At 40.5% G+C, this 13,745-nt stretch overlaps 1 protein-coding gene across 2 annotated transcripts in view; it reads right to left on the bottom strand.

Annotated features, from left to right (window-relative positions):
* ATP9B (ATPase phospholipid transporting 9B (putative)) overlaps positions 1-10,829 on the bottom strand; it is a 206,060-nt gene extending 195,231 nt beyond the window's left edge. The window contains exon 1 of one of the 2 annotated variants that reach the window (XM_081253348.1): positions 10,657-10,829. In XM_081253348.1, the coding sequence (XP_081109474.1) occupies positions 10,657-10,772 (116 nt within the window). In that variant the 5' untranslated portion in view covers positions 10,773-10,829. The remainder of the gene's footprint in view (positions 1-10,656) is intronic. The other variant, XM_081253346.1, reaches the window with a different exon arrangement.
* Positions 10,830-13,745: the final 2,916 nt, after the last annotated feature.

The following is a 13,745-nucleotide window of genomic DNA, read 5'->3' as shown; positions in this document are numbered from 1 at the left end:
GGGCTGCAGGAGGAGAGACAGCCAGTGTGGCTGGAGGGAGCGAGCCGGGCGGAGCTGCGGCAAATGCAGCTGCAGACGCAAAATGCAGCTGCAGACGCAGCGGGGCAAGCCCCACAGACTGGGAAGCGGAAAGGAAGAGCGTAATGTGAATTCAAAGTGGAAGCGGAAGACAGTGGAAGGGGAAGACACTGGAAGGCTTGAAGCCTGGGAACAATTTTTGTTTTCAAAAAGGACATTTAAAACATGCAAATTAAAACAACTGAAAAAATAATTCTTAACATTTGGCACGGCCAACGGTCTCGGGTAACCAGGGACTCTTATTGCTGGTAAGAATGTGAACAACTTTTTGGAGACTAATTTGTGAAGATGCATCGAAAGCCCTTTTTTTTTTTTTTGGTAATGCAATTAAACTTTAACGCCCAGGTTCTATTATCTCATAAAATTAAAAATATATACAAGATATATCTACAAAGATAATGATCACCGTGCTGTGCTGATCACCCCAAAAGCCTGGGAAAACCTTAATAGCAATGATTAGAGTTGCTTTTAGTACAGGATGGAATACCATATCATCACAAAAAACAAGAGGGCGGAAGACCTCTGGCTGAAAGCATATGTCAGGAGAAGTGGCAGTCACTATCTTCACCTCTCTTTTGAACACCTTACTCCACTGATCAAAGGGATACTCGTTTGAATCTCTCCATATGATCTTCTACAAACAACTCCAAGTACTACTGGTACCATCACCGAACATCCCTACGGCAAGCAACCTATCATTTGAGATGGTTTAGGCAAAAAATTACATAATCTAAAACAGAACTAATACTTTTCCTCTCAAAAATTCATTTTTTCTTACTTCTGTGTAAGATTACTTCTTTTAAAACAGTCAACTAGAAAATGAATATTTATACAAAATGCAATTAAAATTCAAAACACCACTTAAATATATTATAATATAGTATACAAAATGAGATTTTTAGTCTTTTTCATTAAGTTCTTTTAGCCATTGTGTTGTTTTTTAGCAAAAGTCACAATCTTATCAAGTTTAATGCTAGAAAAGCAGTACAATGAGTCTGAAAGATAATGAATATAAGCAACATCATGTTTAGTAACTCAGCTTCAGAAATGGAGCCTTTGAACTGGCAAGCAATTTATTCCGCTTCCAAAGCAATTTTCCTATTGTATTGAAAAAATTCACCTCAGTATTTAAAAACAATACGATGATGAATAATGGATTTTTCAGAGACAGGATAAGCAGAGAATATTAAGTGTCTTTGTTGCCTGGTGTCATACACACTTAATTGGTTTGTCACTCAAGAAGGATCAACGTTTCCAGCAATTAAGTATAATTCTGGAAACATATTTTTAAAATGAGTAAAAACAGTGTGAACAAAGACGACAGAATGCATGATACGGAACCCAAGAATACCGCCATGGTAAGAACTGAAGACAGCTATCTTAGCTGCTGCCAAAGGTTTAAAAAAATTAGGAACTTTCAACAAAACATTCAAGTACGGGAAGACGAATAATTTACATGTATCTAAGTAAAAGTAGGTCAATACAATAACTATCTTAAACTCACATTTTTATCTTAAGTATCCAACAGCCTGATTGTTTCCACTTTGATAAGAAACATTTCTGAGAGTCAACTGATATTAAAGGGAGAAAAACATTTAAAATATGCCTAATGCTTAAACCTTCTTTAAGAAAAATAAACACTCCCTCTTTGCCTACATGTAAGTAACGCAGAAAAACAAAGCGACAAAATGCTATAGAGAAATGTGCATATTTTCTTCATCAAATACAGCTTCCAAGTTCAACTGTGTCACTGATGAGTCATTAATGAGCAGCAAAACTGTATGAACTTCCGAAAAATTGGAACGCCTTCCTTCCTACAGCAGCAGGAGATGAACAAGGGAATAGTTAAAAAAAAAAAAAATTTTTAAAGGAACAGCACCAGAGCAGCATGCCTTGACATCAGCAGCAAAAGCAAGCAACAGGGACAAGGGTCAGGCAGTCCCTCAAGCTGAGGCGCCCAAGCCACACACTGTGTATGCAGTAACCTTGTAGTAGCCTCTTACACAATGTTATGTAAGCGATGGGAATACCAACTTCTCAAAGAAGAAATTACACTAATGCTATACATAAATGGAGACAAACTTCTGAATCAGAGTTAATGGTATGATATCTAATATATGTAAATGTCAATCTAGAAATTTACAGATGAGCAGGCCAGTTAGCTCAGGACACACACTCCAGTTGCCCAGATGTGCTGTCCCAATCACCAACTCTATCTTCATGCTGACACTGTTGGTTTAAAAATTAAGTGAGACATTTCCATGCTGGCAAGTGTGAAGAATGTCGTAAACATGCGCGAACTAGAGCCCCTGTAAAGGAAATTAATTCTATAAATTTGAAGACTATGTCTCTGATTCCAAGGAATCCTGGGCCTGGGTACTTGGATAAATGCTATCTTACTAATCATTCTGTATTTTAAAAAAGCTTTCAACTGCAAACCATCACAGCAAAGGAAAAATTTCATCTTTACAAATAGTAAAATATTTTTTATCATCATGATAATTGTAAAATTTTTAAGATTCACAGAAAATTGTGTGTAGACACTCAATGAGAAAACTAACACTAAAATAAAAAATTGTGTTGCCTCTACCAAGAAACGTACTAATACTTTAGAGGTAATCAGACAATAGGCATCTGTTCTCAGCATGAGTCTCTTTTTAAAAGAGACTGATAAAACAGAAGACTTAAATAAGGTCCACAGCCCCATAGCATAACACCAAAATGTCCAGGATACAAGCAAAAATCACTCATTACACCAAAAACCAAAAAACCTCAACTTGAATGAGAAAAGAGAATCAAGAGATGTTAACATCAAAATGATGCAGATGTTGCAATTATCTGACAAGGGTTTTAAAACATTCATCATAAAAATGTTTCAACGGGCAATACAAACATGTTGAAGCATATGCAAAAGAATAGAAAGACTCAGCAAAGAAACAGCTAATATAAATTAGTATCAACTGGAAATTTTGAAACGAGAAAAAAAAAGTAGCAGAGACTTAAAAACTGAATGGACAGGCTCAGCAGAACAATGAAAGAGACAGAGGAAAAATCAATGAACTTGAAGACAGAACAACAGAAATCACCCAATCTGAACAGAAAATAGACTTAAAACAAATGAACAGAACTCATGACCATATGGGACTAAAAGAAAAGATCTCACAGGTGTCACTAGAGTATCAGAAGAAGAGAAAAAAGAAGGTCCTAAACATAAGTGTTCAAACAAATAAAGGCTGAAAACTTCTATTTGACAAAAGATTCAAGAAACTAAGTGAAACAGTATAAACTCAAAGAAATCTATGCTAAGGCCCATAATAATCAAACTACTGAAAACTAAAGACAAAGTTTGAAAGTAGGGAGAAATGATGATATCTTACCTACAAAGGAAAAACCATTCAAATGACATCGGATTTCTCATCAAGAATCATGCAGGCCAACAAGAAGTGACATAACATTTTTCAAGGGCTCGACCCCAAACTGTGTATCTGGTGAAAATATCCTTTAGGAATGAAGGGGAAATAAGACATCCTCAGATGAAGTAAAACTAAAAGATTTGTTTCCAGCAGACCTACCCTCAAAGTATAGCTAAGGAATTCTTAAAACAGAACAGAAACAATAAAATAAAGAATTTCGGTACATCCGGAAATAAAAGAACAACAGAAATAGCAAAAATATGGGTCAGTATAATAGACCATCCTTCTCCTCTTGAGTTTTCTAGATGATGTTTGAGAGATGAAGCAAAAATTATAACACGGTCTGATGTGCAATTCTAATTGTATGTAAGGGAAATATTTAAGTACTTTTACATATGTAAAATTTACATATAATTTTACAAGACACAAGCATACCTCAGAGTTATTGTGGGCTCGGTTCCAGACTACTGCAATGAAGCAAATATGGCAATAAAGTGAGTCACATGAATTTTTGGTCTTCTGGTGCCTATAAAAGTTATGTTTACAATGTACTGTAGTCTATTAAGTATGCAACAGCATTATGTGTAAAAAAAAAAACAACAAAGTGCCTTAATTGAAAAATACTTTATTACTTAAAAATGCTAACCATCATCTAACAATGCAGGGTTGCCACAAACCTTCAATTTGTAAAAAACACAATAATGCAAAGCACAATAAAGCAAGGTATGCCCATAATTACATTACCAATAGGGGAGAATAAAGGGATGTAAGGTAAGGATTATACACTTTACTCAAATTGATAAAATATCAACACAAGTATACTGTGATGAGTTATGTATGTATAATATAATATCTAGAACTGCTAAACAGTATTTATACAAAGAGAAGATCCAACATAAAACACAGTAAGTAAATCAAAATGGAATTCTAAAAAGTGTTCAAAGTAACCTGCAAGAAATCAGGAAAAAGAAAACAGAGAAACAAAAAACACAGAAAACAAAAAGTAAAATGGCAGATGTAAGCACTAACTAACCATCACTACAATGAATGTAAATGTTCTAAATACATCAACTCTAAGACACAGATAGGCAGAGTGGATAAAAAACATAAACCAACCATATACAGACTAAAAGAAACTCACTTTAAATATAAGTAGGTTGAATTTAAAAGGATGGAAAATTATACGCCAGGCAACATAAATCAAAAGAAAGCAGGGCTTCCCTGGTGGCACAGTGGTTGAGAGTCCGCCTGCCGATGCAGGGGACACGGGTTCGTGCCCCGGTCTGGGAAGATCCCACATGCTGCGGAGCAGCTGGGCCCGTGAGCCATGGCCGCTGAGCCTGCGCATCCGGAGCCTGTGCTCCACAATGGGAGAGACCGCAACAGTGAGAGGCCCGCATACCACCAAAAAAAAAAATAGATAGCAGAAGTGGCTGTTTTAATGTCAGTTAAAGTAATCTTCAGAGCAATAAAATTACTAGAGACAGACAAGGAAATTACATAAGGATAAAAGTGTCAGTCCATCAAGAACACAAAGCAATCCCAAACACAAATGCACCGAACAACAGACCTGCAAAATATGTGAAGCAAAGATGGAAAAAACTAAAAGGAGAAATAGACAAGTCCATGATTACACTCAAGAGACTTCAACTACCCACCCTCAACAACCCATACAACAACTAGACAGTAAACCAGCAAGGAGAGAAGAACTCAACACCATTAACTAACGTGATCTAATCACATTTCAGAACATTTCACCCAACAACAGCCCCATACACTTTCTTTTCAAGAGCCCCAGGAATTCTTACCTGTGCAGACCATATCCTCAGTCACAAACTGCACCACACTTAGAATAAATGAAATCACACAAAGTGTGTTCTTTGATCACAAAGGAATCACACTAGATATTAGTAACAGGAAGATAATAGTAAATTTTCCAAACACACTTCTAAATAATCCATGGGTCAGAGAGGATGTCTCAGAGAAAATCAAAATACCAGAATTTGTTGGACACAGATAAGTCAGTACCAAGAGGGAAATTTACAGCACTAAACATTTACACTAAAAAAGAAGTCTCTAATCAATAATCCAAGCTCTCACTTTAAGAAATGAGAGGAAGAGAAAAATAAACCTAATGTAAGCAAAGGAAGGAAAAAATAAAGAGCAGAAATTAATGAAGTTGAAAAAAAGGAAACGATAGAAAACATAAGTAAACTAAAGATGGATCTTTGAAAAGATCAAACCTCTAGCAGGAATGCCCAACAAATAGAAGTGAAGGCACAAACCACCAGCACCTGAATGAAACAACATCACAAGGGAAGTACAGGACTACTACAAACAACACTACACACATAAATACGGCAACTCACCTGAAACAAACCAACTGGTCGTGGGGCACAGACTATCAAAACGCACCAAATATGAAGTAGATCATTTGAATAGCTCAATAACTGTTAAAGACACTGACTTTTAAATTAAAACAACCTAAAAAGAAATCTCCACGTCCAGATGGTTTCACTGGAAAATAACAAACATTTAAAGAAGTAACACCGACTTTACACAATGTCCTCCAGAAAGTAAAAGAGAAGGGAACATTTCCCTACGCATCTCACAGGGCCAGAAAGTAAAAGAGAAGGGAACATTTTCCTACTCATCTCGTGGGGCCAGGTAACGGGTAAAATCTGACCATCACTGCCACTCTATTCATGGAATTTAAAGTCTAATGAGAAGAGAAGCAGTTATAGTCAAGTGAAATCTGTGGTATGAGGGGAAACAGAGTCCTACAGGAGCCTGGCAGAAGCATCCCATTTTATCCCGGCTGGGGTTGAGATCAAGGAAGCCTTTAGAAATAGTCATTTCAGATGCTGACAAAGTCAGGAATAACGCCACTGAAATAATGGAGATGTGTAAATGCCAGAAGAAACAGCTAGAAGAGTCCAAAGTAACTGCCTGTGGGATGAGAGGCTGGGATAAGGGAGAATGAAGATGAGGGGTAGAGAGCCACAGTACCTTATCATAAGCCTTTTACCACCAATTAACTTTTTAAACTATATGTAAATATTACCATGATAAAATACAACCAAAGCCAAACTTCACAAAATGATGTAGAAGCACAACTTCCAGTCACAATCCATTTCTCCCTGCTCCTCTCACCTAAGTACAACTATAAACCTTGGAAATAAAGCAAGAGCCAACCACAGGAGAGCCCTGGAAGGTGGGAAGAAGGCAGCAGTGAGAGGAGGAGAGCTGGGCTGATCTGGGATGCAGAACTGGAGGAACGCAGTGGCAGGACATCTTACATGTCCCCACCAGACAAAAGGAAGGACACAGGCCCAGCATTGCCTAACTCCCAACCTAGCAAGAAAAGGCAGCCCAGGAAGGCCATTACTCCCCTGGCAGAACAAGAGTCCACCACCACCAGCAAGATAAGATTGACAAGTAGCCATGGGAATTGGCATCCTTCCCCACGGGCCTGAGACTCCCCTATCCCACCCAGGGACACGAGGGCATCCAGGTGGCACCAGTTAGGGCCCCTGCCACAACAAGAGGTTAGAGGCCTCAGGAAGCCTCTGTGTCCCCATGAGCCTGAGGCACCCCTCTCTCAGCGGGGTGGGGGGCAGCCAGCAGCACCAACAAGTGCAACCCCACGACTGAAGCAGCCAGCTCAGGAAATGGCTTCTATCCATGGCCTCTCCTCTTCCCCAAGATGCCAGAGCAGCCAGGGGCACCAGAAAAAAAGGATTTGGGCACAGAAAGCCTCCTGGCCACAATGGTGCTGAGTCTCCTCTCCTACCAAGACACACCAGGGAAGTCAGGGGGCACGTATGGAGAGGGTACATCCACAGCCACTGCCCAGCCAACACAGCCTCGCCATCCACATGGGATGACACCACCACCTCTCACCAAAAGACACTGGGCCTAGGGAAATCCCTTCTTTTCCTCAGCAGCATAAGTAGAGACAAGTAAGAGCTCCAGTAGCACCACATAAACCAAGCACACCAAAAATCACAACCCTGAGAATTAAACTGTCATTGGAACCATAGCCGACAAAGGTAGGCCAGGACCTATGTGCTAAATCTAAACAGGGTGATCATCTGCTAAAATAGAAGATACAAATAGGGCCCACATTCTCCCAATATAATAGATGAAATATCCAGGAAACAATCAAAAACCATCCATCATACAAAGAACCAAAACACTGACAGTGTGAATTAGAAAAGACAATCAAGTGACACCAAAACTAAGATTAACTCAGATACTGGAATTACGTAACAAGCATTTCAAGCACCAAACATAAATATGCTTCAACAATCCATTTCAAATCCTCTTGAAACAAAGAGAAATTATAAAACTTAAAAATACAATAGTAGAAACAAACCCCCACTGGATGGGATCTAGAGTAGAGTGAAAATGACAGAGGACAGAATTAGGGAACTTGAGAGCAAGTAAGTAGAACTTACGCAGTCTGAACAACACAGAGAAAAGAAACTGGGAAAAAAAGAGCCTAAAGGAGTTACATAAAACTAACAAAAGATCCAGCATTTGTATCACTGGAGTCCAGAAAGAAGAGGAGAAAGGGGTGGAAATGAAAGAGGACTTGAAGAAATAATGGCTAAAAACTCCCTAAATTTGGAGAAACAAAATACAACAGATTCAAGAAGCTCAGTGACTACCAAACAAGTTAAACCCAAAGAAATCATACCAACATACATCAAAACGTGAAAGCAGCCAGACATAAATGATGCGTTACCTATGGGGAACACCAATTTGAATGACAGTGGACTTCTAATCAGAAACTATGAAGGCTGGAAGGAAGTGGAACAAGAGTTTCCAAGTACTAAGAAAAGAAGTGTCAACCAGGAATTCTATATCCAATAAAACTATCTTTCAGGAATAAAGGAGAAATAAAGACCTTCTAAGATGAAATCTCAAGACGGGCTACAGGAAGGTCTTGAAATAGAAAGGAAATGAAAAAAGAGAATCCTGGAACATCAGGAAGGAAGAACAAAAAGAGCAGAAGTATGGGTACATACAATAACCTATCCTTATCATCACAAGTTTTATAAACCATATTTGATGATTTAAACAAAAAGTATAACACCATCTGATACTCAGGACATGATATTTAAATTGCAGGGGGGAGAAGGGAGGTAAAGGAACCAAAATGAGGTTTCCACAAATCACTCCACATAGTAAAATACTGATACCAATACACTATGGTGATAAGTCACGTACATATACTGTAATACCCAGAACAAACACTACAAAAACTATACAAAGACCTACACCAAAAAACACTGTAGCGATATCAAAAGAGCGTTCAAGTAAAAGGAAAGTAAGAAGAGAAACAGAAGAATGAGAATCCAAAGAAACAGAAAACAGATGAATAAAGTGGCACACTTAAACTCTAATGTATCGGGGACTTCCTTGCTTCCTTGGTGGTCCAGTGGTTAAGACTTTGCCTTCCAATGCAGGGGGTACGGGCTCGATCTCTGGTCAGGAGCCAAGATCCTACATGCCTCAGGGCCAAAAAACCAAAACATAAAACAGAAGCAATACTGTAACAAATTCAATAAAGACTTTAAAAATGGTCCACATCAAAAAAAAATCTTAATAAAAAACTCTAATGTATCAATAATTACCTGAAATGTAATGGCCTAAATATACCAATCAAAAGACAGAGATTGATGGATTGAATAATGGAGAAACATGATCCAACAGAAACTCATTTCAAATTCAACAACTTAGATAGGTTGAATGCTAACACCATGCAAACATTTATCCACAAAAAGCAGATGTGGCCACACCAGTCTACTAAAGTAGACTCCAGAGTAAAAAAAAATTGCCAGAGACAAAAAGAGAAATATTACCTGACAATAAAAGGAGTATCCACACTGAAGACACAGAGATCCTAAATGTATATTTACCAAATGACTGAGCCTTAAAATATATAAGGCAAAAACCCACAGATGCGAACTTTGATGGAAACCGATTGTGAAATAGGTGGCACGTTTTCAAATAATATCTCCTAAAATCAACCACTTAGAAGATTACCTACGCAATTACTCTTCCAGGTAATATCAGGGAGAAAGGAAACGATACTTCTCCACTTCAGGGCCAAACACTAAAAATGGGCACCTTACTAACTTCTCCTGTAACCCTCAACAATTCTATGAGGAAAAATACTGCCCCCCCCCACCCCATTTTACAGCAGAGGAAATTAGGGCTTATGGTTACCTAAGATCAAACAGCTAGCTAATACGGAAATGAACCAAGATTCAATTCAGCTCTGTAGCATCATAATATGTACTCTTTTGACTACATGTTACAGCCTCTCAAATAGCCCAAACCAAAAACTATTCTAAAATTGGAATCCTGAAGCAACTGGATATTGAAACCTGTACTTTTTCACTCTATGTACTAAAGACTGATTGCTTCTACAATTGCTCAGGAATAAAATTTTAACAACTCTGAAAGGCATTATCTCCCCTTCCTATAAGTTTCTTTTTCTAACCACTCTATCATTTATAAGTGTAGTATTCTTCCCTTTGGGTAAGAAATAAGTTACGAACTAAAACCAACTAGGGTATGAGACTTCCATTTTAAATCAAAGGTCTGCACTGTTTAATTCTACCTCTTACTAACTGTAACAATTTAACCTTTCTGAATCTCCGTTTCCCATTCTTAAGAGCAAAAATTATTGTCAACACAAAGTACTTTGTATGTACACGTTCAAGTAAAACGTGCACTTAGTAAACAAACTGAAATGTCTTCACTTGCTCTTTACACTTGTGAAAGTGATTCCCAACAAGGTTTGTATTTCTAAAACTAACTGGAAGTTGTATCTGCCATCTTCGCGATTTCTCCGGTGACACAGTACGGGTCTCGGAAACTAACAACTGCGTGATCGGTGCCGTGGGACCTGCGGTGCCCGTGCTACTTGAGGGAGCAGCCCCCCGAACCCGAGGCTCTTCCTCCTCTGCGATCAGCCCGGCGCCGGGGCGCACCAGGGTCGTGGCAGCGCCCAGGCCCCTCCCGGAGCGTGGACGCCCTCCCCGGGTCAGGCGCACCCGCGGGGATCCAGACCCGGCCGCCCTGGGCGGACCCCACCGGGCCGGGCGGGGAGGGGCGCCTGGGAGGAAGGGTGGGGCGGCACCATCGTTACCTGCTGGACCGCTCGACCCCCGGCCCGGGCCCCGCCGCGCTGAAGTAGGTCGCGCGTTTGCAGTTGGCCGCGGCTGCCGCGCTGCGCACCGGGTACAGAGGGATCTGTTCTGCCATGTTCTGGCCGCCACCTTCCCGCTCCTCCCCGATCCCCCTCTGTTCGCCGCCTTTCCCCGCCCTCTCCTCTCAGCCCCGACCCCGCTGAGGCTCCGCCCGCGCGCCCTGCCCCTTCACCGTGCGTCGAGGCCTGATGGCGTCACCACGTGTCGGGGCCCGATGACAACGCCGTCAGCGACGGTGCGGTGCGGGAGGCGGAGGCACCCGAGGCCCCGCCCTCCGCGCGTCGGGGGCCGGTGACGTCACCTGCGGCGAGGGCGCGAGCGGGAGGCGTTGGCGTTCGGAGGCCCAGCTCCCCGCGCGTCGGCCACCGGTGACGTCACCGCGCGGCGACGGCAAGAGCGGCGGCCGAGGGGTACCGTGATGCGCCGGGTGCGTGCGCGCATGCGCCGCTGGCCGGACTGTGCTGAGCGCACATGAGCAGCAGCGCTTTCTAGTAAGAAGTGCAGGTGTGCCCCCGCCCGTGGGGACTTTCCTGAGAGCCTGGTGCAGGGCACCGAGGGCCTTGCCGCACACCCCTGGGACCCCATCGAACCGGAGCGCGGCCCACCTCCTTAGCGCAGTGCGCAACCTTGGCGGCGCGCGGGGCCGACCCGCCTTCCCTCCTCCGTCCGGCGGCGCCCCTGCACACCTGGTCCCTGCAGGTCCCCCCTGTGGTGAATGAAGCTGGTGGCCAGTGCCTGTTGCCACAATAGCATGTGGGTCTCGAGTGTCCAGCTAGATCACCACTCTCAACACCTGACAACCCTGAAGGATATACTTTATTGTCCTATAGGCTGTTAGCCAGTTTTGTGTATAACCCAGCAGTCTTACCCTAACATTCCTGTGTTAAATCGCCTCTAAATACCTCGGTCCTGCAATACCCTTTGAGCTGATCTCAATATCTGACTCACTCTATCTTCCCTCTTAATAAGTTGAATAAAAATTTTGGCCCATCTTCTTTATGTATCTGCACGAGAGTTGTTTTACCTCTCGAAAATTATACTTTAGCAAAAAGGCAAATTTTCAAATATTGAAAAAGAGCTTCCTTATGTATTTTTAAAAACGATGACTGGGTATCGAATCATGGAATTTAAATGCCATTCGATACATTTGAAAGAGTGATGTCACAGTTCTGTTTTTTAAATGTAAATACTAAATGCCCAAAATGCATCAGTTGTAACTATTTACACTTATAATTAAAACTTTGAACTATCAGTACAAAATGTGTGAAGGAATACATACTTCTACAAAATTCTAGGGAGTCAATGAACAAAAAAGAAGTTCAAAGGCTGCTATCGTAAGGCACAGTTTTTTTAAAAAAAAAAACTACCATAAAATATGAATCTTGTAAAAATCTGCCTTTAAATATCTCTCTTATAGGCCAATTTTAGCACTTATGATTTCTTCCTGATACTTTCTTTGCTTTGCTCTCATGGAACTCTCCTTCTAGAGAAATGTATTCTTTCTCTCTACAGGTTACCTAGGGGATGGAAGATGGGAAGTTAAAAATAATCTTCACTCCCACCCCCTCTAACATATATCTGGATTTGGAAGATCCCAACGTGGACCAAAACACAAGATTTCCAACATCATGTTTCATTCCTTGAATAGAAATATATTTTAAAGGGGAAATATTAAGTACCCTCCAGATTTATGATGCCTTGATTTCTTACAAAGGGGAAAAATGTAACTCCAACAGAATAAAGTTTTTATTCAATTCACCACACAATGCTCTCACATTAATTATAGCTAGTTCATAATTTAAAATGAATTTATTTTTGTGCAGTCATTTATTCTAGCTTCTCATATTCTGAAGGAAGAATTTAAGTCAACCACAAAAATGTGTGTGTGAGCATGTGTGCGTGCATGTGTGTGAGTGGGTGCGTGTATACGTGGCATTTATTTGGCACCTGCAACTTCAGCCATACCCTAGAAAACCGATAACTTGAAAAAGAACTCCTGGCTGTTTAGGATCCAGCTGAAGTACACTTAGATCCATGTATTTAGCGGGTCCATAGTTTCCTCTAAACCACTCATTCAATTACTGCTTTGTAATGAACCATAGATGTTTCAACTATTCTATCAAAATGGGAAAAATGCAATTACTAGCTTCTCATGGAGAGTTTCAAAGGTTTAGCTAAAGAATAAATAAACTGGAAACAAGCTTTACTCTTTGGAGTCTCGTTACAGTTGGTTGGGATTTGGAATCAATAAGGCTGTTCAGTATCAACAGCTTTGTGGCTGACAGGGTCTTTCTACCTTTCATTTTAATGCTTGAGAATCTTTCTAGGCACAATACCATAGTCTCAATAATGATAAGAAGTGGAACAACCCAATCAAAAAAATAGGCAGAAGATCTAAATAGACATTTCTCTAAAGAAGACATACAGATGGCCAAAAGTCACATCGAAAGATGCTCAAAATCGCTAATTATTAGAGAAATGCAAATCAAAACTACAATGAGATACCACCTCACAGGGGTCAGAATGGCCGTCATTAAAAAGTCTACAAAAAACAAATGCTGAAGAGGGTGTGGAGAAAAGGGAACCCTCCTACACTGTTGGTGGGAACGTAATTGTTCAGCCAATATGGAGAACGGTATGGAGTTCCTTAAAAAACTAAAAATAGAGCTACCGTATGATCCTGCAATCACACTCCTGGGCATATGTCTGGAGAAAGCCATAATTTGGAAAGATATATGCACCCTGATGTTCATTACAGCATTATTTACAATAGCGAAGACATGGAAGCAACCTAAATGTCCATTGACAGATGAATGGATAAACACACAATAGAATATTACTCAGCCATGAAAAGGAATAAAAGAGTGCCATTGGCAGCAACATGGATGGACCTAGAGATTATCATACTAAGTGAAGTAAGCCAGATAAAGACAAACAACATATGATATCGCTTATATGTGGAATCTAAGAAAAAGATACAAGTGAATTTATTTCCAAAACAGTAAGAGAGTCACAGACATAGAAAACA

Source organism: Mesoplodon bidens, assembly GCF_964165515.1.
Source record: "Mesoplodon bidens genome assembly, chromosome: 13".
NCBI lineage: Eukaryota > Metazoa > Chordata > Mammalia > Artiodactyla > Ziphiidae > Mesoplodon > Mesoplodon bidens.
The sequence above is the reverse complement of the archived record's forward strand: the minus strand, read 5'-3'. Positions and strand labels throughout refer to the sequence as shown.